This window comes from Alligator mississippiensis, chromosome 4 (genome assembly GCF_030867095.1).
Source record: "Alligator mississippiensis isolate rAllMis1 chromosome 4, rAllMis1, whole genome shotgun sequence".
In the NCBI taxonomy this organism is placed as follows: domain Eukaryota; kingdom Metazoa; phylum Chordata; order Crocodylia; family Alligatoridae; genus Alligator; species Alligator mississippiensis.
Genome location: NC_081827.1, coordinates 49,150,340 through 49,178,130, shown reverse-complemented (window position 1 = coordinate 49,178,130; position 27,791 = coordinate 49,150,340). Strand labels below are relative to the sequence as shown.

At 40.7% G+C, this 27,791-nt stretch overlaps 1 protein-coding gene across 1 annotated transcript in view; it reads left to right on the top strand.

The window, feature by feature from the left end:
• Window positions 1–26,071, top strand: part of CAPZA2 (capping actin protein of muscle Z-line subunit alpha 2) — a 41,300-nt gene extending 15,229 nt beyond the window's left edge. Inside the window, exons 2-10 of the mRNA XM_006272851.4 lie at window positions 3,803–3,866; window positions 7,995–8,046; window positions 11,798–11,861; window positions 13,131–13,337; window positions 15,925–16,004; window positions 20,048–20,126; window positions 21,279–21,350; window positions 24,151–24,213; window positions 25,080–26,071. Coding sequence (XP_006272913.1) covers window positions 3,803–3,866; window positions 7,995–8,046; window positions 11,798–11,861; window positions 13,131–13,337; window positions 15,925–16,004; window positions 20,048–20,126; window positions 21,279–21,350; window positions 24,151–24,213; window positions 25,080–25,220 — 822 coding nt within the window. The 3' untranslated portion in view covers window positions 25,221–26,071. The remainder of the gene's footprint in view (window positions 1–3,802; window positions 3,867–7,994; window positions 8,047–11,797; window positions 11,862–13,130; window positions 13,338–15,924; window positions 16,005–20,047; window positions 20,127–21,278; window positions 21,351–24,150; window positions 24,214–25,079) is intronic.
• Window positions 26,072–27,791: the final 1,720 nt, after the last annotated feature.

Here is a 27,791-nt window from a genome sequence, read left to right as displayed (position 1 = left end):
TTGTTTTTGTCTTTTGTTATGATATGGCAACAAGTCTGACATTTGTCATGATAAATCTGACTGTGTATTCAAATTTACATCCCCAGTTGGGGCCTGTGTTTGGAACACTACAATTTCAGGTCTTCCTTGATACCTATGTTAGCATATTCAGTACTGCTATCCATTACTGTGGTATCAGTGCCTTTTGCATAAAAAACAGTAATGAAGCCCATAGTAGACCTCAGTCCCTCTTCTCTGAAAATAAATGGGATTTTTTTTTTTAAATGTGCTTGAACATACTCGTGTTTGTTTAGTAAATATTCTAGCTTTTCAAGGTCTTGTCTGCAATAAGGATTTTCTTTTTGATTGAAGTAGGGTGTGAATTTAAAGGTGAATTAATATTCCTTACTAATTTCTCATATGGATGCATTATGCCAAATACTGTCAACATAGGAGAGTCTAAATAACAAAGATGTTCAGAAGAGTACTTTGTATTAGATAAGGCCTCGGGTATTACAGGGGTTTAATAGAATCTGTTTTAAGTTTGCCCCCGAAAAGAACTAGTTGTATTGTTTCTGAGTATCTAGTATGCCTATACATTGAACTAAACAGTTTTGGTAAAATAATACCAAAAATGGAAAGTACTCTTCATGAGTACAGAAACATGATACGTTTACCCTAGAGTAAAGTAAATTACTTTAGTCTAAATTGAACCAGACCCATGACTTACACCTGTGTAAGGTTATAAGTCACTCCACTTCAGGATAAAGTTGCTCCTCAAAAAGTGAGTAACTCTATACCAGCATAAGTTATACCAGTCCAAGGGTTGTCTGTCTTTACTGTCCCAGGCAGTTTCATCTCATGGTGCTCTTTTCGTAATGCTGACTGGCTCCCCTGACATCTGGTGGTCAGGTGCTGTAATATATCTATGACGGCCAACTGATGTGACCTAGGTAGTATCATTTTGCTATTCAGCCATTTCAAAATAGGGCACAGCATTAAAGGCTGGATCCAGAAAAGGACTCATGCATTCAAGGCCAAACATCTCCATTAAGATACTGCCCACCCTTGGAGTCACCTAGACTCCATAGGCATGTCTAATGTTCCTCACCTGGGTGCACATCCAGAGCTGCCCCAGTTATGACAGAGCTAAGCAGTACAGTATGCATGTCATGCCAAAAAACAGGTCATCCTCTTCCTGAATCTCCTGAGGGACTGAATATGGTGGGTGTACTCTGAGTGTGCTCAACACGCACAGCTGCTAAATGGGTAATGCCTAAGTTCCAGTCCCTGTTTTCAGGACTATGCATATATTTTAAATTAAATAGTCATTGGATAAAATATATAAACAGGTGAGGGAGTAGGAACTGAAACCTTGGGCTCCCCTTTCCCAGCTGAGTGCCCTAACCACCAGGCAACAGTTACTCCTTTAGACTGATGAACCTTGCATCGTGACGCAGCTTCAGTAGAAGAGGTGAAAGTGTGCCTTCTTGTGATTCAGAAGGGTTTATAACATGGTGGTTAGGGCACTCCTGGGATAGGAGCTTGAATCTTTGCAGACTGAGGAAAGGATTGAACGCCAGTTTTTCACTTCTCTGGGTGCAAGTACTCTAATGGCTGCACACTTTTGAAAAGGATTCTTGACTGTGTTAACATATATACTGAGCCCTTTATGTTTCTTCGAAAGTGACAGCAATAGACACTTTTTTGTAGGAGAGCGCTCTGGATTCCTATCTGTAGATGTATAAGCCTCTTATTTATTCTTGTCTTTCCATAAAGCTGTTGATGGTAAGGTTTTTACTTTAAAAGTTTGGTAAAGAATTTGACCAAGGACTAGTTATTTCAGAACACCGTAGAAAACACACAAACTTCCAAAAAGGTTGTCAAGCTGTGTGCTGTACTGCCTACAAAAGTTGGTGAGATACTAAAGCATGGGAATTGAGTGGGGAGGCAGGGTATACTTTCAAATCATTAAAGAATTAAGCTTTTAGAGAGATTGGGAGAAATAATTGATTTGTGCTGTTTTTGTTTAACAGAATGTCCAAAACAGGTTAGTAATTAGTTGTGCTACTTGGTATTCTTCATTTTGAAGAACAGCTGAAGTATGAGGATGGAGATGGACCTTTCTCTGTGGCTGCAGGGAACTGGACTAGGAGAAATGGATTCAAACTGAAGCAGGGGAAATTTAGGCTTGATATTTGAAGAAACCTTCCGACTCTGAGAGCGGTCAGGCGTTGGAACAGGCTATCTGGAGAAATTGTGGAATCTCCATCCTTAGAAATTTTCAGAAGTGGATTAGACAGACACTTTGCTGAGATGGTTTATTTGGAGATGATCCTGCTTCTAGCAAGGGGCTGGACTAGGTGACCGCATGAGGTCCCTTCCAGCCCTAGTTTCCTATGATTCCCATGTTTTAAGATTTTGTTTTTATATAAAGCACTACTTGAGTGCTACAAGAATATTTATGTAAATGAAATGACAAAAATAATGTATTTAAGTTGCTTATAAAATAGAAATTTGTGAAACAGCCTTATGTCCTATGACTTTTTTTTTTAATTGTCATTATGGAATTCCTTTATAAATGCTATCTTTAAAAGCTACTCTTGGTAAGATATTTTTAATGTCTGGCTGTAGGCAAAACGCATTGAAAATAAGCCTGAACCTGCAAATGTTTTAAGCAGAGATGCAGTTTAAAATCTTATTAAATGTAAAGTCTATCCCATTGTGGTGAATAAATAAAGCAAACTTGTGACATCGTAAAACTTGTGGAGTGTGGCATCAGGTCTACAGATTTTATTTACCAAAAAAAAATGCATCAGCATCAAATTTAGGGGATTAAGCACTGGTAATTCTGTTTTAGAGTGAAAAGTTTTTTGGCGTTTCGGGACATTGAGTTTGTCACTGGAATTTTCACAAATAGGAAAATAGTGATGTTAATAAGGTTTTTTTAGGGGTATACATGCGATAACTTTTAAATGTACAGTCCACTTGACTTCATACTGGAAACACTGATGGAAGATAGACTGAAGTACTGCAGCTTTTGACTTGTGGAAGTTCAGTATGTAGGAAGGGCTGCTGATTTGCTGTGTTTTATTTGTGTATGGCAGTATTAAAGCAAAAACAGTGCTGAGGTCTTAGATTTGTCTGCATAAATAATCCTGTCTTGAGGCAGAGGAACTAGATGACTTTGAAGTACCTTTCTGCTGTATTTTTCTAGGATTGAGTTTGAAATGTTAGTACATTTTTCTTCTATGAATAATCTGAAATTTTGCAACAACAAAAAAATTTGAGCAAAAAACCTCCACTTCAGCAAGTTAAGACTGTTGCATGAAATGAAAGGCCCTTCTTTGCTGGATACTACGGTGGCAAACAACATGGGTACCCCTGTCTCCTACAGACGATAAATGTCCAGTGCAGAGACCTGTAGCTGCTGTTATGAGGTTATTAAGGGGCATTAGAAGTGGGTACAAATTAAATTTCTTTCCAAGACCTAACCCATGGTCTTGTTATGCATTGTATTCCTTATCTCCTCCCTTTTCCTGTCCTTGCCACTAACATTGCTCTCACTGCTCCTTTTGCTTCTTTTTCTCTCATGCATGGAAGCAACTTCTGTTCCTTCCTGCTGGTGAGCAGGAACAGAAATTGTTCTGGGAATGAAGACTGTAGTACACAAGATTTGGAAGGCTTCATATTTTAGATACTAAAATCATACAAAGCTGAGTTGACTTAACTTTGCTTGAACCACAAGTTCTGGGTCTCTGGTTATTTATATTGGAATACATATTACAGTTTCATAAGAATGTTTATATATTTTTAATTTAAGGTGCGCATAGCGGCAAAATTCATCATTCATGCTCCTCCTGGGGAATTTAATGAGGTGTTCAATGGTGAGTAATTTTATGCTTCTCCTTTGTGCTAGCTTCAATTGTCAATGAATTATAGATCTTTTGTATGATTAAGTTATTGGATTAAGTTATTGGATATGATGTCTTCATTGCTTTTCTTTCCCTGGTATTTAAGTAACTTTTTTGTTACAAGTGTTATGAAATACTTACTTTTCATAGTTTGGTTTTATTTGTCTCAAAATAATCTTAAACACCCAAGTTTTGCCGCCTCTACTTGGTACAAAGATGTAAAGCTGCCATTTTCCTAAGTTTGAGGAGGAGAGTTTGCTTTGCCAATGTTGTATAATATTGACAACAATTTAGTGTTTGATATAAAGCTGTGGTTCTCAACCTCGTTTAGACTCAAGGCACACCTCATTCAGCTTAAGGCACCCCTCAGAAAATGCCAGCTCTTAGTTTTCACTTATTCTTTGACTGGAGCCGTTTTTCTGATGTAAAAACTCAAAAACCACAACAGTTCAGGCTGTTTAACATTGTCAGCTCCTATTTCAAATTTCTGGGTTTATCTTGTGGATCATGTTTACACGTCTAACAGTGCTAACATTGTGTGGTACTCTGTGGCACCCTTGAAAAGATGTCAAGGCACCCTAGGATGCTTTAGCACCCTGGTCAAGAATCACTAATATTAAGGTATGGTTAATACCTCCTTTTGTTTCAATATTTAGCTAATCTCTTTACTGTTTAGGCCTTGTTATTTAATTTGCATAGGGAACTGTCCTGGGTCTGCTATTCTTCAGTACAGCAAAAGCTTTGTTATCCGGCACCCATGGGGAATCAGGGGTGCCAAATAACAAAATACGCCGGTTATCTGAGAGGCCTCTCCTGCTGCGTCCGGTGCACCACCGCCCCTCCCGCTGTGAGGGACAGGGAGGGGGGGCAGAAGAGAAGGGGGGAAGAACTGTTATTGTGGGGGCTTGGCAATACAGTCTGCTTTGCCCTGGGCCGTGGGGGCTCAGCGAAACTGGAAGTGCCATGGTGGGGCACTTATGGTGTTGCTTTCACCTTACAAGCTGGCATGCCAGTTAATAGAGCATGCTGGCTTGTAAAGTGCTGGATAACGTGACTTCTACTGTATATTCTTTAATGACTTGGAAGATTGAACTGAGTATGTGTTTAAGTAAATTTGAGGGGTAGGAGTCAAAATTTTATCTTGATAATTGAGATAAAATGTAATAGGCACAAGAGCAAAGTACTGCACTTAAGACTGAACAATATAACGTACAGATACAAAATGTAGGAGAGCTAGGAGGCTGCTGGAGTGCAGAAAAGGACCTGGGGATTATGGTGAACTACAAGCCAAATATGAGTTAAAAGTTAAGCTTTGTCATAAGCAAGCTAATGACACGCTAGGATACATGAATAGGAGTCTCGCTTTCAAATCAAAGGAAGCAATTCTTCAAGTCTTTTTAGTTTTGGTGATGCCTTGCTGCAGTACCATATTCAACTTTGGGCATTGTATTTTGAGAAAATTGTGTAGAAATTGGGAAGAGTCTAACTGAGTAACAAAATGATTATACTTTTAGGAAAATTTTATAAGAGAAGTTGGAAGCACTGGGATTATTATTGAGGGGAGGAATTTGATAGGTAGCTATAAAGAGGATGGCAATCATCCTTTCTCAGTATCCACAAGGGACAGGATAATAAATAATTAGGGGTGCATGAATAGAGAATGTTTGGGCTGATACCAACGGATGATTTTTAATGTGCTGTATCGGTCGATACTGATCTGATTCCAATATACAGCTGGACAGCATGGAGAGAGGCATCAGGCTGGTAAGTCTGTTGTGGAGGGAGGGAAGAGGCATGGGGGGACAGATTGAGGCCCTCTCTACGAGGGAGGGAGTAGGGCTGGAGCTGGGACTGAGGCAGGTGCTGTGATGCTGCACATCTGGGGCAGAACATGGGAGGGAGCCGTGAGCATTCATCTGGGGGTGGGGGCAGGGTGACTCCTGCCACTGCATGCACCACCCCAGGAGGGCCTGGGGGACATGTGTCCCCGGATCCGTGCAAGGCAAGGGCGGGCTGCCACTGTGGGGTGGGAACAGGGTGGTGGTGAGCTCTTCCTGGTAGGGGGCTGCGCTTGGGGCAGGCAGCGGCAGGACTGGGGGGGGGGGTGTAGCAACCACCCCAAAATTCACCATAGCTCCCCTCCCAGCATTGCTGCTGCCCGTCCTAAGTGCAGTGCAGCCCAGCCCCCCTGCCAGGAATTGCTCAGCACTGCCCACAGCAGCAGCCCATCCTCATCCCGCATGCAGAGCTGGAGACAAACACTCCATGCCCTCCCAGGGTGTGTGGAGTAGCGGGAGCCACAACCCCTGGATGAGCCACTCACGGCTCAGTCCCCCTCTCTGCCCTGGCTGTGCAGCACCTGCCCCAGCCCCTGCCCCTCTCCCTGCCTCATTGCTGGGGCCTTGTTTCTCCACCCCCCACCCCCTATGCCCCTTCCCTCACCACAGGCTTACCAGCTGGACCCTGGCTGCTCTCCATACTGACGGGCTGCATTCCTGGCTGTCTGTGTGCTGCGCTGCAGCTGTGTGCATTCACAGGGCATTTATTGGTGGCATTATTGCCTACATCAGCCAAAAAAAGCTGATTGCCAATACAGTCAATTTTCCTTATACTGGTGCCAATCCAATACGGGACTGATGTGTTGGTGCACCTCTAGAAATAATGGGTTGAAATTGCAAGGGAGTTAGGTTGGATATTAGAAAGAATTTTCTAATTATTAGGGTAGTTATCTACTGGAACAGGCTGCCTAGGGAGATTGTGGAATTTCCCACATTGGAAGTTCTTAAGTGCAGGGTACATAAACACTCAGCTGGGTAGCTTGGACAGGGATGTTTCCTGTGTTAAGCAGAGAGTTAGAATACATGATCTGAATTCCCTGCCAGTTTTGTGATTCTGTATCAGATATGTTAACTATTTCAGCAACAGCTCTTCAGAGTTTCATTTACAGAATCAGATTTAACTTTGTGCAGAAGAGGCTGTAGGGGAGTTGTTTTTTTTTTGTGGAGGGAAGGTTTGGAGAGGGGAGATAACTATCATTCTGACTTATAAATTGACTCTAAAATTAAAAGCTTTGGTTAGAGTCACAAAAGTTTCTTAAACAAAACCCAATACGCTTCTTTAAATATGATGCAGATTTTTTTTGTAGAAAAATCCTGTTTCCTGTTCAAGGCATCAGTTTTCAGTAATTTCAGTGGCTTCTCCCTTCACAAAAGTTCTGTGAAATCTTTGGGTTCAAGAACTAAAAATATAACATTACAATTACTGTGATAACAATATTTTTATGTTCTTTGAAATTAAAAACTAAATTTGAATGATTTATATGGTAGTATATCAGGTTGTTTATGTGTATGTATTTTTTTTTTAAACCTAAGCTCATAAAATGCACTGTGTTGAATCAGTGTTATGATTGATTCTGCATGTAGGGTTTTCATTGTATGTGAGGGTGAGTTTTATTTGTCAAAATAGTCTGATACTGCTTTAAAATCATTCTAGAGAAAATGTATTAGAATAAAGGACTTTGTTATGTAGTTAAAATGCAATAATTTCTGGCCAGTAATAAAAATGGTATCTAGCAGTATATATTCAGTTAGTAATATCCATTAGGAGATTGGAATGATAATGGTAGGACAGGGGAAGAAGAAAAAGAAACAGTCTACAGTCTAGGCAACATTAAAATTAGCAAAGGCCTGCATTAACAACCTCTAACAAATCCTGGTCCCACAAATGATGGGACTTTTTTTTTAAAATCTTTGAATACTTACTTGTCTTACTAATGAATGGAGCCAACTAAATCTGGTGCTTCTCTAATGGCAAATTTGGCCCTTTCCTACAAGGCCTATCATGCCACTTCTATGGCATGATTTTTATCTACTTACAAAGTTGCTGTGAGGGCAGTTCATTTCAATCCAGTCTCCTCACATCTGGCAGTCATGATTGTGAAATATATAAACAGCTTTGTTACCTATTTTTCTCAAGTAATCAATTCTGTTTATTAGATACATTCCTGGAGAATGTTTTTTCATTTGCTGTCTGGGCTAAAAAAATTGAGTTTTCTTCCAACATCTTGAGGAGAGAATTAAGACTTTAAATTATTTTTTTCAGATGTTCGATTACTGCTTAACAATGATAATCTTCTCAGGGAAGGAGCAGCCCAGTAAGTACTATATACTATCCTCTAGTTTGAGAGACTGAAAATGTTACACTTCATTAAAGTATTCACTACCAGCAAATAATCATGGTGAGCGGATCTGTCACTTTCTGCACCCATAACTGTTTTAAACTTATTAGAACTGATAAAGTAATGTCAGCTTTGATTATACTTGAATGGGAAAAGTCCAAGGAAAACAAAATTATAGAAGTGGTATAGATGAATGGGAGGTGCTCCCAGGATCAACCTTTTGAATAACAGCCTTATGGAAATACTATGCTTATTAAAACAATACCCCCACACTATATTTGGTGAGATTCATAGAAGTAGGGTCAAAAGGGACCCTGTAGATCATCAAGTCTGACCCCCTGCCCTGGGCAGGAGAGAAAACTGGGCTCAAATGACCCCAGCCAGGTAGACGTTAAGCCTCTTAAAGACCCCCAGGGTAGGAGCCATCACCACTTCCCTTGGAAGTTGGTTCCAGATCCTAGCTGCCCTGACTGTGAAGTAGTGCCTTCAGATGTCTAGTCTAAACCTACTCTCAAACAAGTTGTGGCCGTTATTCCTTGTTACCCCGGGGGGGGGGGGAGGGGGGTGCTAGAGGGACCAGGGTCTCTCCTAAACCCTGCTGGTCCCCCCTGGTGAGTTTATAGATGGCCACCAGGTCCCCCCCTCAGCCTTCTCTTGCAAAGGCTGAACAGGTTAAGGTCCCATAGCCTCTCTTTGTAGGGTCTGCCCTGCTGTCCCCAGATCGTGCGGGTGGCCCTCCTTTGGACCTTCCCAATGTTGTCCACATCCCTCCTGAAGTGCGGCACCCAGAACTGAACACAGTACTCCAGCTGCGGCCTGACCAGTGTCACATAGAGAGGGAGGATCACCTCCTTGGCCCTACTTGAGATGCATCTGTGGATGCACGACAAGGTACAGTTAGCCCTACTGACCGTGACCTTGCATTGTCGGCCCATGCTCATCTTGGAGTCAGTAATGACTCCGATCTCTTTCTGCCACCATGCTCTCAAGAAGGGAGTTTCCCAGCTTATAAGTGTGCTGCTGGTTCCCACTGCCCAAGTGCAGCACCCTGCACTTGTCAGTATTGAAACCCATCCTATTTTTGTTAGCCCACCTTGGTAACCTGTCCAGGTCCTGGTGTAATCTGTCCTTCCCTATTAGCGTGCCCACCTCACCCCAAATCTTGGTATCATCAGCAAATTTAAACAGGCTGCTTTTTGCCTACCCCATTGTCCAAGTCACTAATAAAGAAATTGAACAGTGCGGGCCCAAGGACCGAGCCCTGGGGGACTCCACTGCCCACTTTCCTCCCGGTCGAAAAACACCCGTCCACCACTACCCCCTGAGTACGACTCTTCAGCCAATTTGCAATCCATCTGACTGGATCGGTGCCACAATCACCTAGTTTGATGAGAATGGGGTGGGAGACAGTGTCAAAGGCCTTGCTGAAGTCCAGAAAAACTACATCCACCACAGCACCCACGTCCAGTGCTTTTGTGACCTGATTGTAGAAGGCAATCGGGTTGGTCTGACAGGACCTGCCCCTAATGAAACCGTGCTGGTTGCCCTTGAGCATCATCCCTGCTGCTGGCCCATCACAGATGTGTTCCTTGATGATCTTCACAAAGAGTTTCTCCAGGATTGAAGTAAGACTCATGGGCCTATAGTTGCCCGGGTCCTCCCTCTTCCTTTTTTTGAAGATGGGGACCACATTGGCTTTCTTCCAGTCATCTGGCACCTGGCCAGAGCACCACGAGTGCTCGTAAAGCCGTTCCAAGGGCCCCGCAATAACCCCTTGCCAATTCGCTCAACACCCTGGGGTGGAGAGCATCTGGACCTGCTGATTTGAACAAGTCCAGCCCCTCCAGAAGCTCTCTAACCTGGTCCTCCCTGACCTTAGGCCTGGCGGCATTTCTCCTGAGTCTATCTGGAATCCTGGTGGTGAGTCCTGGTCCTTACACAGGAAAATAGAGGCGAAGAATTTGTTAAAGAGGTCTGCTTTCTCCTCTGGTGCAACCACCAGATTGCCAAGCATATCCTGCAGGAGCCTCACATTACCTGGTGCCTTCTTTATTCTCCCTATATATTTAAAAAATGACTTTTTATTATCTTTGATGCTTGAATGGGAGAATGTGAAGGAATAAGAGGTTCTGTCTCTTTGTAATTGCTAAAGATTCCAGAGTGCTTTTCTACAGGAGCAAGGGTGCTAAGGCTAGTATCCTGCCTAAATGTATTTGGGTAACTAGCATTATATATACCTACTATCTAGTGTAATTTGGAAGTGTTCATCACTTCTACATACAAACTGTTGTATAGTGTTGTGATATAGGCTAAGTTGTAACTAGAAGATGCACTTTTAATTGGGTATTTTCAGGATCCTTAGATGACAGATACCAGAAAATGTAAGTCTACCCATTTAAGTATACAAAAGGCACATCTGCGTAGGGTCACATGGCTCGGTAGTGTCCACATGTGACCAGCGGATACTTCGCCATAGCAACACACTCCCTCAGTATAGCATGCCACTATAGCATAGTAGCTGCCAAAAATAACCGTATGCTGCACATACAACACAGAAGGAAGTACTGTATCACAGTGCAGTAATGATGTTGCCATAGCAACACATGTAAACAGGCCAAAGAGTAGAATGGAGGGAAAATAAGACTTATTTAATTAGTCCATCCAGAAGACCACATCTAGTAATCTTAAATTTATCACAGGTAGCTCTGAAATTAGGGTTTCAGTTATGTTTTTGAAAACAGCTACAGTATATCCATTCAAGACATTTTGAAGGGTGAATACCCTGCAAAGGTCTGTGTGTATAGCAACACTCTTGCAATAAAAGATGCTTAAAAAAATCCAACTGAGAGAAAAAACATATATACTCTCTTGTTTGGAACCAGTAGACCTCTTGAAGCCTGCACACATGCCCTTTTGGTATATCTTGGATGTTTCGGTGTGCTTAATGTGATTTTATTGAGCCTTTTCCATGAAATTGGATACATTAAGATCCTTTATGATTAAATAGCAAAACCAGGAGGTTAGTAACTTTTTATAATATTCCATTAAAGTCAGTCTGACAAATTATTGCTCATAATATTTGAAAGTAAAAATGTTTGTGCAAATAACTTCATAAAAGTTGTTGTACACTTCTAGAAGTAAGCAGAAATGTGCATAAAATGCACCCTGTTCAAGTCCCCTGTTTTATAATATGTTTTAAGAGAAGACTTCAGGATAAAAAGGAAGTTTGAAATAAAAGTGTTTTGAGTATGTAGCTCAGAGATGGAGCTACAGTTAAATGACCACAAGGGACATATTTTTGTCACAAGTTAGAAATCAAATGTGGAAGCAGCAGAAGTTTGTACTTCATGGTGTTTACCTTCATGTTGAATTATTTTAGAAATGGCGGTCATATCAGACAACAGGAAGCTTCCAGTCTCTTAAAAATATTTAATGATTTGCAAATGAAATCCCATGTGCATGTATGTATTTTGGTCTTGTTAGATTTATTTATTTTTAGGTGCTATTAAATGCTTTTGTCATTTGCCTCCTTAAGATAGTGTGGCTTAGAGACCTCAACTACTGTTTGATGTTCCTTGATTGCTAGCTTTGATGTGAGGAAAGAAATATTTTCTTTAGCTTTAATATCTAAACATTCATAAATAATCACTGTTAAACTTTTGTAATGTTGAAAGATTTATGGTAAAGTTAAGTAGATTGTTGATATACATATCTTTTGTCTTTTTAGTGCATTTGCACAATACAACCTGGACCAGTTTACTCCAGTAAAAATTGATGGTTACGATGAGCAGGTATGGATCAAATTTGTAGTTTAAGAGCATGCTCTTATCGGCTTCATAGAATCACAGAGAAATGGGGCTAGGAGGGGTCTCCAGAGGTCATCTAGTCCAGTGGTTCTCAACCTTTTGCACCTTGCGTCCTACCATGATAAAAACAAAACCCCACAAAATTGCACTGTTCAAGATATCTGTTGATTCATCTATTTGAAGAGCAAACAACTGATTTTTTTTCAATCAGGCAGTGAGTTGAAGTCCCACCTACACGACCTTCAAGTCCCACCAATGGGACATCCCACTGGTTGAGAAACACTGATCTAGTCCAACCTTCTGCCTGAGGCAGGATCGTCCTTATCCAAACTGTCTCATAGACCATAATCTAAAGTCTGCGTAAGACTACCATCAATCTTGACACCACATAGACTCTCATTGTCTTGCAGAAATAAGCATTGCTTTTATTATAATCTAACAAGCTATTTATGAGGTAAATAATATAAAATATTGTTGGGACACCATAGCTTCGATCCTGTAAGGTAAACAAGGGCATTGAATAACTTTTAGTTCTACTTTATATTAATATACTAGGCCAGTGCTGCCCAACTGGTGGCCTGCAGGATGCATGCATCCTGTTACAGGTCAGATTGCATCCCCCAGGCTCCCAGCCAGTTATTGCTGTCCCTATTGCTCCAGCTGTGGCAGCACCCAGGGGCTCTAGGCTCTCCTTCCCTCTGGCTTCCCCTTTCTGCCCTTGTCCCAGGGACAAGAACATCCTCTTCAGTGCCAGGGAAGCTAGTACAGTAGCCTGGGGTTCCTGAGTGGGCTGTGCAGTGGGGAAGTTTGCAACTGGAACCTAAAGATGAGTCAGGGCACTGGGGTAGATGGTGCAGTGGTGAGATTGGGGAGCAGTAGTGGGAGGTCATGCAGTGCAATGGGGATGCTGGGGAGCAGCAGCAAGAGGGTGCCTGGCACAGCAGGGAACATTGACCCCAGTGGCATGCAGCCTCTGGCTAACTTAGTTATACAGTCTAGTCCTTGGCTAAATATTTGAAGTCTTCAAAAACAGTTTACGCTGGAACTACCAGTGCATTAATTCAAAAAGCACTGAAATTCTAAATTTGTTACTCTTCTGTTTGGTGTTCATGGACTTGGTTCATACCTTGATTCTAATTAGGATATTGATGGGGTCTCCCTTCGGTACAGCTCAGTCTGTTAATTGGGGTAGTTCTGCCCTGAATGATGTCATGTTGAACAGAAAAATGTTACAGCCAGAATTTTGTGATGCAGGTCTTGATAACAGAACATGGCGACTTGGGCAATGGTAAATTTTTGGATCCAAAAAACAAGGTCTCCTTTAAATTTGATCACTTAAGAAAAGAGGCTACTGATCCTAGGCCCCATGAAGCTGAAAATGCATTAGAATCCTGGAGAAATTCAATTGAGACTGCAGTGAGAGCCTATGTGAAAGAACACTACCCAAGTGGTGTCTGCACAGTAAGTACAAAACAGCTGTCTAAACTTGCTTGTAAGTTCCATTTTTACATTCACTTTCAGATGGATAGTGATCTCTGAAATACAAAATAATAGCAACCAGCATATGTCCACAACATAATTATAGATAGAGACTTGTGTTTCATCAATATCTGTGTTTCTTTCTGCACCACTTACAAACATGGGTGGAATGTTCAGACCCCTTCAGATCATGGGGGAATTGGAGTGAGGTGTGGCTGGACTCCCTGGGTCAGCAAGGGACATCAGGGAGCTGGGTAGAGGAGCAGGCACATGAAGCTGGGGGGAAGGTCAGCTGTCCTTAGCTGACCTGGGGATAGGGGAGCCTCAGAAATGTTCCTGCCCCACGCTGAGGCCTGTGCTGAGGGACAGCAGGGGTGGCAGGCCTGCCTACTACCCCCTCCACCATCCTCCTCCCCCACAGCAGCAGACACTGGAAGGAGAAAACTGTTTCTACCACTGTGGTCCCTGGCCAAGCTAGGCACCCCGTAGGCTGGAGCAGGACAGGAGCAACTCTGGAGCTTCCCCGGTGCCTCTGCATCAGCTCAGGATGGTGGTGTGGGACAGGTTCCTCCTTCCAGTGCTTGCTTCCAGTCAGCAGGGAACACAGATGGCAGGGAGCAGGTACAGGGAGAGGAAATCTGCCCACTGCAGCCTCTCTCCCCTGCTAAGCCTGGATTCTTGTGCAGCTTCAGCCTGCAATTGAAACAGGGCAGGAGAAGTTCTGTGCCCCCCTCCACACCCCATACCTGGGTCATTGGGGAGCAGTGGTAGCAGGAGGGGGGTGCAACTGCACTGCTACATTCCCCTGGTATCCGTCCTTATCTACCAACACCCTTCTTTCCTTTCTTTCTGAAACTTCTAGGACAAGGGTCAGCAACCTACAGCCTTCAGGCCAGATTTGGCTCATGAAGCCATTTGATTTGGCCCATGGAAGTGGAATTTCTGTAGCCAGATTGGCTGACACACAGAAGGCAGGACCCAGCCATTGCTGCACATTTCCCCATAGTGGCACAGGAAAAGTGTCTGCTGCTGGTGCTCATCCCCACAAGGGCAAAGGGAAGTGACTGCTGGGAATGTGACTTCCTGCTGCAGACACTTTCTGTGTGCAGCTACTGGGAAGAGTGGGGTTGGTGGCAGCTGGATTCTAGCGTTGACCAAACTCATGCCCCATATGCCAGCCCGCCTCTGACCCGAACTGGGTCAGTCTGGCCTGCAGCCTGAAAAGGTGGCCAACCTGTTCTAGGGAGTATTAACTATATGGCATCAGATTCTTAACAACTTGCAGGGAACACAATCTCTGAATCATTCTCAAATGTAGTGTAAATTCAAGTTGTTTTTTTTTAAGTTTGTGATAACAAAGATGTTTGGAATTTGACCCTATATATTATTGAATGGACTTGATTTCCTAAATAGAACCATTAATTTAATTGTTGATGGCATGATGTTCAGCATTATTCATGAAGACTGGGTTGTTGCCTTGAGCAGCCAACTATTTTTAAGATCTGTCTTTTCTGAATTTACCATTGTTTATGTCTGCAAGTTGAATTCTGATCTTGTGTGATGAAAAGCTCAACTTTAAATTATACATAACAAGTACTTACTGTGCCATTATCTCTAAGCAAATTGAACAGAATATAAATCTTTTCACTAGTTCTTCAGGCTTTCGTATTTAAATTTTGTTTTAGACTAGCATAAACAAACTATGCCATTGGTTACTTGGAATCTTGTGTCCTGGAAGAAAAGATTTTTGTCAATTTATCTTTTATTGGAACAACTGTATGAGAATAGAATCATGTCACTAATGAGTTGGAATCTTTTACTGTGGTCCAATAAAAGATACATCACCAAAAACCCCTTGCTTCTTTCACTTCTTGGACAACAACAGCTACAGCATCACTCCAACCCTGCTATGTTACATAGATTGTTTTCAGGTGCTTTCAGTATGTAAATATAAAAGATTTGGTATAGTAGGACCTGGTGAAGAGGAGAACAGTGCTTTATTCTGTCCTCAGCTGATTAAAAGCAGGAGGAGATGCTAGCAGATTTATAAAGTTCAACTTTTTTGTTGTGGTCCAGATCATCCCTTTATCAAACTTTTGTTTCCTAAGTAGTTTCAATTCTTTAAACTTCAGATCTTTTTGTTACCTTTCATTATAGGAAACAGCACTGACAGGCTCACTGAAATAAATATAAGCCTTAGCTGTTGTTGAGGGCATGCCAGTGTTCCCTCTTCCTGTTTGACTAGGTTTCTTATAATTGAAGTTTTAAGAGTGAAATATTTCAAGTCCCTACTTTGTGATTCCTGTAAGTACTTTGCCACATGCCAAAGAAGGACAAGCTGACGACCAAGGAACTTATAGTTAAAATATTGGTTGCTTTTCTTTATTCATAAGAACAATGGGTGAACGGCTAGAAAATATTTCTACAATGTGATCAATATCCCCTAAGTTATTTTTAAAAAGAAAAAAGCTAGGCATCTCAAATATCTATCTTGCTTAAAGCACTTAAACAGTGGCTGAGGTCTCAATCCAGAATTTGACATGACTCTACTGTTTCCCTTCCAATTAAGGTGTACGGTAAAACAATTGATGGACAGCAAACCATTATTGCATGTATAGAGAGCCATCAGTTTCAAGCAAAAAACTTTTGGTAAGTTATTGTAATTAATATTGTATTTGCTACATGTTGTTTTGCTTGAATAATTAACCTATTGCAGTACACCTACTACTCAATTTGGAGTGGTTCACTTCCTTGGGTGGGAGGAGGGGAAGACGTATCTGTTAAAAGCCTCTGATGGGAGCTATTTAGAAAACTCAGTGGAGCAAATCAACAGATGTAGATCTCCACTTGTTTTGCAGAACACTTGATAAATTCTCTCATAGTTCTCCTTTGACTTTTTATTGATTCTTGCGTTTCTTCTTCCTTGAGCATTGTTCCAGCCAATATCTTTTATGTTTAAAACCCTGCTACATTGCTTTCTCCATCCTGCCATATGGTAAAGGATAAGCTGAGGACCAAGAATTTCACAGCTATTTGGACATGGAGTGATCTTCTGATTTTCTTTGCTCAGTCAGAAACAGCAGATTTGCACTAGCAGGGGGAATGCCAAGGAGGCAGTCTTACTTTCTTACAGCCAGTTCTAAAATCTGTCCTTTTCCCATGAATGTTAGAGTATTTGTTTCATTGTGTAGGTAGTGGAGATGTGAAACTTGCTGCAGATTGGTCTTTATGATCTTTATACCTTGGAAGCTTGTTTAAACTGTTGACATCAATAGTCAAAGTTCTTCCTGAGGATCTACAAGAGTTTGCTTTCTCGGTATGGAAATGAGTTGTATTTTTCAGCTTAGGTATCCAGCCTCTGCCTTTCTATCAGCTTTTTTTAGCCCTGGTTCATTGTAATCAGTTTCTCCCAGAACAAAGGGAAGAATGCGAATCTGATTCTTTCATAGTCCATCATACTGCTTGGGAAAACAGTTCATTCTCCCAGGACAGTTGTGGTGGGGAGTTAAAAATTGGAAAACTAGTGAGAAGGGAGAAGGACCAGAAGACATATTTAGTCTGAAAGTATTTAACAAGACTTAGTCCACATGTAAATTTCCTATCGTGGCGCTCAGTAATTGTAATCCAAACATGGCCTTTCTTTCACATAAATAGGTCTTGTTAAATACATACAGAGTAAGTCTTCAATTATCCAGACTTCTAGTCTAGAGGAGGGTGGCAACAGGTCAAACAGTAGTGGGAAAGAAAAATCACCAGGTTTTGAAATCTTCCAGCTCTTGAAGTCTTTGAGGAATTTTATTCCAGAAAAATGAACAGCCTGTTTACTGAATCGGCATGCCTGATAAAAAATGAAATGTCAGTGCCTTTCCATTTCTGACTTATCTTGACTAGCTTAGATGTCTGATTTTTATCTTTTGGGTTTTTGCATATCCTAGTTTAGAATTAACTGAAATATTGTTGTTTATATTGGGCTAACATTTTCCTATGGGGCAAATATTCTGCCATATTTTTCAGATATTTTCTGAAGTTTTCAAATATCAATGAATTAAGAGTTTAAAGAACCTTGGCCTAGATTTAAACTACTTTTGTAAGTGCAGTATATTATTTAAAGTGTTAGATGTTTAACACTGAAGCAAATGCTTCTGTAAACCCCGCACCAAACTATTCTGCCAAGTATTGAGGGATATCCTCATTGCATAAGGCTCTCAGCTTGTCCCTGTATGATACTGTAAGTACATGGCTATCTGATTTCATATACATTGCATACAAACGGATTAATATGGCTAATAGCACCTGATGATTCAGATTTCCAATCTGGGGAAAATTCCAGAATGTTTAAAAATAGTGCTTATATTAAGACAAAAACAGGCAATTCAAGTCTCCTGTGGCATTGGGCTTGAGGAAATCAACCTTTTGGTTAGAAATCAAAATATTTCAACTCTTTCAAAATGAAAGCGACAGGACTTTCTGAGTCTATATAAAGTGTGCCTTGCCTGCCTATGAATTATAGATACGTTTGGGACCTTGAAATTCACAACTCCAGATGGGACTTGCATGGTCCCAGCGTTGTGGCAATCTGCCAGGTGGGTGAGCTGGTAGCAAACCAGGCAAGTTTACCTGCCTGGTTTCACTTGAGGATTCAAAACTGGTATATCAGTTTTCCAGGGAAAAACATTCTGTCATAAAACGTATAGTGATTCAGGTATGTAAATAGATAAAAATGCATAAAAATAATTACAAAAAGCAGTTGAAAAACATTTAGCTGGTTTGCAGCCAACTTCCAGAACTTCTTTGCTCAGCTTTGGTGCATGTTGGTTATGAGTTTTAAAGCCCTTCATACAGAAAGATGACTAAGGACTTTTTATGCTCTGTTTGAAATAGCTGAATCTTTTGTGAAAATGGAGTCCCTCAAGGAGTGAAATATTTCCCTCATCTAACAACCTGCATGGTATTGTTAATAATATGACTAACAGAAATATTAAAAAATATCTTGTTCACTTGAAAGGAATTTAGGTATACAGAATGAATTGACAAGTTAGAATTTTTTTTATGACACTGAGTCACTAAGTTCTGTAGAGTTCCTTATAGCTGAAAGTTGTGAAGTGCTCAGGTTTTATGGCACTTGTAGCATTACAGTGCCATCTAGCATCCCAGCTGTAGGACGAGTTCGGTATTCTTTGAGATGCCAGAAGGTTAAATCATGTCTGCAGTGCAAAGCAGCTTATGGTAACTTCTTGGTACACATGCAAAGCTGCACTTTTGAAGTAGAACTTCCAGATGGCGCACAGTGCTGTTGGGCATCATCCAAGAGAGGCAGTTACTTACCTGGCCCTAACATGATTGGATTTTTTTAGTGGGGGTTTTGAAAATAGGATGGGCATTGTCTTGTTGAGATCTGAAAATGTTTAACTGAGTATGTTTGGTTTTTTTTTGTTTTTTTTTTGTGAAAAAGGCCTTCAGAGTGAAACGTGGCTGTTATCTAACAACATGCACAGTACAGGTGACCCTCGCCATTTGCGGGGGATGTGTTCTTGTATCTCCCATGAAAGGTGAAATCCGTGGATAAGGCTCTGCGTTCATGAACTCAGTGCCCCTAGTGGCGGTGGGGGCATGACTGTGCTGGCGGTGTTGGGAGCCTGGTGGCGGCAAGCGCAGAGCTCCTGAGGAGCTCCTTTAAGTGTATTTAAGAAGCGGGTTCAGCATTCGCAAATATTTGAAACTGCGAATGCCGAACCTGCGACTAGTGAGGGTTTCCTGTATTGTTAACAACGTTTCAGATGTTTAACTGCACATATGAGTTACTGATTGGTAATGTTAAACTACACTTTTCGGTATTCATACCACTGGAAACGAAATCTTGTGGAAACTAAATTCTTTCTCTCACCAAACTGTTTCCTTCCCTCTGAATGCATACACAGCAAAAATTGAGCTGCAATCTAGATGCCTTCTTAACACATCTCTAATGTAGAATGATCCAATAATTATTTGAGTACGTTAGGACTGTCACTTGCAGGAGAGGAAGTGGGTAGAAATCTGTATCTGTACTTCTCTTTCCAGATTTCTGAAATTTTGGGAAGACCATTGTTCTACTGGAAAGAAATGCCAACAGTTCTAGAGCTTCATATTTCTGCAGAAGGAACCCAAAATCTTAACAGCAATTCAGTATTACAGAAATTCATCCTATCAGAATTTGTGTTGTGGGTTTTTTATGTAAAGGTTCTAAAGTTAGTTGGCTGCAAAAAGTTGACTCCATTGCTGGAAATCATCCTGTCAGCCTTCCTTTGTCCAGAAACCAGCAATATGCAGATAAATATATTCAGTAACTAAAAAAAATGAGGAAAGTGGATCATTGAAGCTCTTAACCGATTCAGAAGGAAAGAAGGGTCCTATTGTTGGAATGTTTCTGTTAATTAATCATCTTGATCAGTGTCTAAAAGCAAGAATGAGTATTCACAGAAAGTGTCTCATCTCCCTTCACCTGTTTAAGGATCTTTAGCTATTAGGTTTGCTTTGTTTTGCTTTTTAGTGATACTGTTGGATGTTATGCTGTCCATTCCATCTCCTTTAGCAATTTCAGGCTGAAACCAAGAATTGTACACAACTAGTGAAGTAAACCAGTGCTTGAAATTTAAATAGCTTATTCACTTTTTTTTTTCCTGCCTTATTTATAGCTGCTATTTTTATTTTTAAAGGAATGGCCGTTGGAGGTCAGAATGGAAGTTTACAATCACCCCTTCAACCACTCAGGTGGCTGGCATCTTGAAAATTCAGGTAGGCTTAAACTAAGTTTAACCAGACAATTTCTAAATGCTTTTTACTAGGGGAATCTCAGGGCATCGTAGTAAGATTGTTATAAGATCTCTGGTTCAGGAAGCAAAAATGGAGTATATAAGCACACTTCATTACAATTATCCATACAGTAATTTATGGTCTGGAAAGGGACCTCAAGAGGCCATCTAGTTTATCCTATTTCACTGAGGAAAAATAAGTATACCTCCTAAACCATCCTTGACAGATCTTTGCAGCCTATTCTTAAAAACCTCTAATTTCAACACCTTTTCAGGCACCCTATTTTTGTTTTGCTTGCCTTAAAAGATCTTCCTAATATCTAACCTCATCTCCCTTGCTGTAAGTAAACAGATTAGTACCTGCCTTGCTGCCGCATGGCTTACAGAGCATTTGAGCACTGTGTTCTTTCATTTTTGTTTTTTTAACAACTTTTTGCTGAACTTTGATTTGAGCGGTAAGCTACCTTGCTTTTAACCAAGGGTAAGAGCCTGCATATGAGCAGTAGCTGACACGCCATAAGGGTTACACCTTCGGTTACCTAATGATACTTGTTCTTAAACTCATATCCTGAGAGTGGTAGAAAAGATGTTACGGTATGGGAACAGAATCTCATGAGACTTTCACCTCAGTCTGCTCTGTCTCTTAGCCAAGGTTTGTGTAAAAGGAATTTCCTTGGTTTGTATAAATGTTCATTTTTGATGTTTGGGAGCTATCTCTATCTAATGAGGAGATATCAAATCATGGACTGACTTAGAAAGATCAGACCTGTCTGTCCTTGATGGGAGATGTCACGTTGCCTCTGGCAGACAAGTTCTAGGTGAGGTGTGTGGACAGCACTGCTACTTTAGCCTAAAGCTCTGCAAGAATTCCTCAGAAACAGATCACATGTTCTGCTGTAGCCTATTGCTGGGGTAAAATGAACACTCAGTTGTGGAGAAACTTAAGATTCTAAGAAAGCTCTTTGGGGTTCCCCTACATGTTGCCTGTAATTATGCATTTCCACTGCAACTACTGGTCACTCAGTTCCCCAAAGTGTGTTAGAAGCTGATTAATACTGACATTTTGTTACAATGTTTCTGTCTCTTCTAACTATTCTGTAATATTTAATGTGGTGTTGGCTTCACTTTTTCATAGGTTCATTATTATGAAGATGGTAACGTCCAGTTAGTGAGCCATAAAGATGTACAGGATTCTCTAACAGTTTCTGTAAGTTGTCTTTTCATGATGTTTTGCCATCTGTTGAGTGGCACAATCTCATTTGGTTTTGTTAAAATTGTGGATCCAAGATTTTTATGAATAACTAACACTATGTAAGTAAATGGAGGTGTAGTTGTCTATGTTCATTCCTGTTTTCTAAAATAACCATCATTTTACATTTCATGTTTGCATGCGACTTAAGAGAAACAATGTAGAATAATTTTGTTTACTAGGTATTAGTTATCTCACTTTCCCATTATTATCTGTACTTCTGTTGTTCACTTACAAATGCTAATTTTAAACTTGATGGTTCTGGGATTAAATTTTGAATGTGCAATGGATTTATTTGAACATTCTCTTCTTCTCCCCACCATTAAGTGTTTGGTAGCATTTGCTCAAAAAGAGTAAGGCACTAAAGATAGCAATTTGCAAAGGAGAGAACCATAGCTAATACTGTTTTAAGGAGCTGGCACAATCTGTCTGTAACTAATGCTGTCAGAATCTTGCTTTTATGAACAGTAAGTTATTTTGGTTTGTTAAACTTCAGTTTGAGAGATTCTATGCTGGAATTTAGGCTCTTTCGTCTTAGCTTTCTCTGTTTCAAATAAAGATTATAATGGTGCCTAAGGACATGCTAAAAATAACCCATTGTTTGAAAACAGCAACGGTTGCATCCTCAAGGAACTGGTACTTTCTGAGGGCAGCGTAATCTACTAATTATTGCTTTAGGTAATCATGAATTCTGGAAGGCATAAGGAAGTGCATAAACATTTATATTTCCTGCTGGAGTGTTCCTCAATAAAGAACCTCAAGCCAATTGCATTAAATAGTCGAAAGAGAATGAAAAAGTAAAATATATGCTGATGACCAGGGGTACAGGTTTTCTGTTCACCGCAGAAAAACACGGTAAAACTTGTATTTTCTTATTTTAAGGAGAAAAGCATGGGAAATGGTGGGTTTCCCCTTGCAGGCTGGCAGAGTTCCAGCCAGGCAGCCTGGAGAGCAGCTGTCCACAGAAGTGGCTGGGTGGGAATTGAGGCTCCCGTAGTGAGGTGGGAAGGGAGTTGGGCAGGGCTGGGGCTGCTGCCCAGCCCAGGTCGTGTGTGGGGCTTGGAGCCTGGAGCCAGAATGCATGGCCAAAGGGCCTGGGTAGGGAGTAGGATGGAGCTGAAGGCAGCTCATCTGGGGGATGGTGCTGGCTCCTTGTCACTACATGCCATGCATTCTCGGAGGGAATGGTGGGCACGTGCCCCCCAGGATTATATACTGGGTTGGGCGAATACAGGCTCAGGCACCCCGTCCTGCTGCTCTCCCCACAGGGCCTCTGTAACCCAATGGGCAGGACCTGGTGTGACAGGGCAGAGTGGGGTGGGGAAGCTCAGTGCCGCCACCACGAGCCCCGTGCTGCCATGGCAAGGCTCCCTCTGCTGCTGCTGGGTGGGCAAAGGGCGCCTCGTCAGGGCAGAGCAGGGTTCGCGGCAGTGAGCTTCCCTGCCGGGCCTCACCCTGCCCTGCTGCTCCACGTTCTGCCTGCTGGGCCGCAGAGGCCCCAGGGGGAAGGGCAGGCAGGGTGGGGAGCCCTAAGCCTGCAGCAGGCAGCCCGCATGTTCCCCACTCTCCCACAGGGTCCACTCCAGCTGAGCTTCACGTTCCACTTCACCACAGAAGCCACTGCCTCCCACAGACAGCAAACGTGGGTTTGGATGCTGTTGTGGGGGCAGAGGACTGCTGACCTGGTTCCCTGGCCCCATAGCCCTTGGGGAGGAGGTGCTGTGGGTGGGGAGTAAAGGGCACCAGCAGGGCCAGGTGGCTGGGGGTGGGGAGTGAGGGGCAATAGCACAGGCAGGGTATCAGCATATCCAGGTTGTTCAGTGCCACAAAGCAGTTGGGTGGGGACAGCCACAGTTGGATCTACATCCTGGTGAGTGAAAGGGGAGCTCTGATTTTCCATGGTAGAAAAACCCAAAATCAAATGCCAAAATTTATAACTGTTTATAATGTAGCTTATTATAGTGATTGCGGCACTGGTAGGCTTCCAAATTGCTTATATACATATGTGTGTGTGTGTGTGTGTGTGTGTGTGTGTGTGTGTGTGTAACTGGTGTTTCATTTAAATTGCAGATACATTAGATTTGGGGGGTTTTAATCAGAGATGTCAGGATTTTTTATTGGGGAATGTTGGATTTTTTTAACAGAGAAAACCGGGGTCCCTGATTATAACAAAAATGCTCCCAAATGTGTTTTTGTTCTGCATCTCTCCTACTTTTTATACTCTTGTTAATTTGACAAGATTATATGCTATATTCTTTATCAAAATAACTGCAGAAGCTCAAAGGGATCTTTGGACTGTATTGGTATTGGCTAAAATCAACTGGAGCCAATGAAACTAATCTGAGTTGCATTTATTGCTAATTGAAAATATCCCTGGTTGGTATAAATGAGTCTATATTCACTAGCCAAAAATAACTGAACAGGGATACTGTTGCATAGTTTTTTATTAGTTTTCTTCTTTCCAGTAATGATCTGTTTATAATAATGGACTGACTAGAGGCCAGTGCAACACTACTGTTTTCTCACAATTCAGGCATGAAGAACTTAGTACCAAAGAAACCAGTACTGATCCTTCAGGGAATTTTCATCAGATCTCAAAATATCGTTCACCATATGAGAATGGAATTTATGGTCTGACTAATGAAGACTACTTTAAGTATCTCATAATTGTGGAAGAAGTAGAACTTGAAAGCTGTTTTGGAATTGACATGTTTAGTTTGACATCTTTTTGAAACTTTCTTTTTTTCCCCCTGCCTAGAGCGAAGCCCAAACAGCAAAGGAATTCATAAAAATTGTAGAGGCTGCAGAAAATGAGTATCAGGTATGATGTCTTAAACAAGTATAATATGTAAAAACAAGACATTTAATACTATAGATTTATTCCAGAGTGGTTCCAAGCTCAACATGCTACTAAAATAGGAAAATTAGGTATTGTAAGTAAACTTAGTCACTATAGCAATAGTCCTGAAATTAAGTTAACATTTCTGGTCATCTTTTACCAGTCCTTCTGAGAGTTGCACCCATTTGTTGCATTTTATCCTGAAATACGTTCTAAGTTTGATTGAGAACAGACTGTCTTTCCACGGTGCTTAGAATATTAGGACCTTAGTTCTCATTAGGGTCTTTAGGTGCTCATGAAATATTGTACAACTTCAATTGTGAGAAGCCAATCCAGAGTTAAACAGGTTTGATAATTATGGCTAAAATTAGTTATACAGCTGAATGCAATTCATGGATTTTTTCAAAGTGTAGCTATCTAGAAGATGTGGCAATTAAGAAGACATGCACACTTAGACTGTTGACATGACAATGTAAGTTCTGGGCACAAAATGTCACATTTACATTCATTTTCTTAAAGCACTGTACATTTTAAACTGTTATTTGACTAAAAGGGCCACATGCACAGTTTGCTCATACTGTTTGCACTTATCACACAGGAAAAGAAATGAAAGCTTATGGCCTAAAGAAAAGCCCCACCGTTAGCTAAAAAACTTCCTGCACCGAAACAATTTTAGAACCCATCTGACCACTAACTTACAGCAGTTAACTCTGATTTAAATTTTTAAACTGCATATTTTCATAAGATTTCACAGAGGAAGAGGTAACAATTTGTGTGTTACCTTGATTTTTATTTTGACTGCCATTTCAATTCTCTTCTGTTCTTCTTTAATACTTGTGTTTAAACAGACTGCCATCAGCGAGAATTATCAGACAATGTCGGACACTACCTTCAAAGCCTTACGTCGACAGTTGCCAGTTACCCGCACTAAGATTGACTGGAACAAGATCCTTAGCTACAAGATTGGAAAAGAGATGCAGAATGCTTAAGACGAACATTGCATGACTGGATCATTTTAGTGTCCTTGTATACAAATAAAACTTGTTACAAAAAGTATTTGGAACGGTCAAGTCACCCAGTCAGCATGGGCTTTTGCCATTGAAAAATCACTGTAAGTAGTTTGGTTAGAGCACAAAGCTTAGCTAATTGACCATTTTTTCTTTCTGTTTTTTCCTTTTCTCAGAGCATTGCAAAATCAGTGTAGCTCAAATTCTTTTCAAGTTTCTGTTGTACCTTGACTTTTTTTATAATGAAAACCATGCCTTTAGTTTTCAATTGAAAATTAAGAACAGTTCAAAAAACTATTTTTGCATACAATAACCCTATATCTCTTGCTTTCATAAGAAGTGGGCGACTTTTGAAATTTGCTGGATTCCTCAAAGAAATTGTTAATGTACATTTCTAGTTCAAGGCTCATCATGAATTTTGCCATAGGTGCTGCTGTAGAAACCATCTATCCCTTCCTTCATTGTATGTAAGATTGGGAAAGCATTTTCTATATTATGTTTAAATCTTCCAAAATACTTATTTAGCTAGCTCAGTGTTAACTAAACTTTTTTTAAATAAGGCCAAGGTCTAATGCTGTTTTAAGATTATGAAATTAAATAAAAATACTTATTTCAGAAATGCATTTAATGCTTTGTTCCTGACAGTTACTTAAATGAACTCAAATTCCATCTGCCCTTGAGTTATTTTTTATCATACAGCCACAAATGTATTATAACAAGGCATACTGTAATATATATAATCCTGTACTCATTACCATGTCTGTCAGTTTATTTTTCTTGGATTGAAATGTACTAAAATTCAATGTGACATTAAAATGCAAATTTTCTATTTATTTGAGCAGCAAATTGCTTAATGATATATCATATTATGTGGTATTTATAAAAGATGAAACCTGCTTGAAGCAGATATATTTCCCGTCTGAAATTTGTGGAGTTTTATGGCTGTATTAGAAAACCTGGGTGTACGTGCGGCTTGCTGTAACATTATACGTTTTGTCTTCATAAATGTAAGGAGCATGTTCGTAATATGCCATTGACAGCTGTTCATGTTGACTGTAGGGAACTGAAGAAACTTACTACAATAGTGAAGACAAAGAATTCTGATAGAATGGGGGAGAATATTTTCTTTATCTGTTGCAGTTGGGAGTGAAAAACGGTTTTAGGGTTAAACAAAGACCTTCCAGTCTCAGTGTACACAGAAAAACTTTTCAGTGATTTGAAAGGTAAACAATTGCCTTTAAAACTATGTATGAAAGCATAATCTTACCACTTGCTGAAAGGTGCTTATGTTCCTAATTTAACACTATAAAAATTTTTTTAATTAATTGAATGAATTCTTATAGGTGTTAAACTTTACTGGGATTATGGAAGTTCCTGTAGAACAAAGGCGTTATATGAATTCTTATTTGTTTGTTTTTTTTTAAGGATTCTAATCATTTACTTTAAGTCTAGGTCATGGCATAGGATGAAGGTGAACATAGATTTGTGCAAAGTTTTATTATTATAAAAAATGCACGAGTGTTCTACTTTAATCTTCAACTTTCAACTGTATTTTTTCAGAATAATAAAAACACTGAAATAGAAATCTATTGTGTGTTTCGAAATAAACACAAACATAATTGTGCAAATTTTTTTATTTTTTTTTTATTTTTTTTTTTTTTGCAATGAACTATAGCTTAAAGTGATTGATTTGGGTCATCAAGTGAACAAGTGAGAATTCATAATAGCGATACAATTATTTTGTATGGTGTTTAAGATGATATCCTTTGTTTCAGTCTCTTTTTGCATGAAAGGGTCTAAGTCAGGGGTGTCCAACCTTTTTGAATGTGGGGCCAGATCACACTTTTTATCACCCAGTGGGCCAGTGAGCCATATTCAAAGACCTCACAGGAAGTGGTATCACATCAGGAAGTGATGTCACATCACCTTTGACACCAGTGAAGTTGCAGGAGGTGACAATGAAATGGGTCTAACCAGTTCAAAACTCTCCCTCTATAGCATCCACCTCTGCCACTGTTTGGGACAGGATACTGAGCTAGATGGACCATGAGGCTGACCAAGCATGAGACTTTTTATGCTCTTATGTTCAGAGGCTCTTATGTTCTTTGGCTGAGCTTCCAAACTATGGCTGAGAATTGCAAAAAGGGGTAGATAGGAATGTTACAAAGTTATCATAAAGGATTTGGAGCCCTCTAAATCTCATTCATTTTAATGGAAGTTGGCCTTTTGACTCAGCTTTGAAAATCTCAGCCCAAGGTGCCAACCAAATAAGTCAAAATATATTTTGCATTTCTATGCAGTACATTTATGTGGGGTTCTCCAAGCATTTTACAAACATGAAATGAACTTCAGCATGAGCCCAGCTGGAGCAGCAGGGGCTCAGCTGCACTTCCCCCTACCTGCGCTGGTCAGTTCTGAGTGTCACATGGCTCCGCTGGTGCCAATTCGAGTGGATCTGTCCCATCCAGAGCAGCATGCAGCTGAAGCTGGCTTCCCACATGCTACTGGGAACGAGAGGAGCCCAGCTGGGTCAGCACCGGCTGGCAGAAGAGG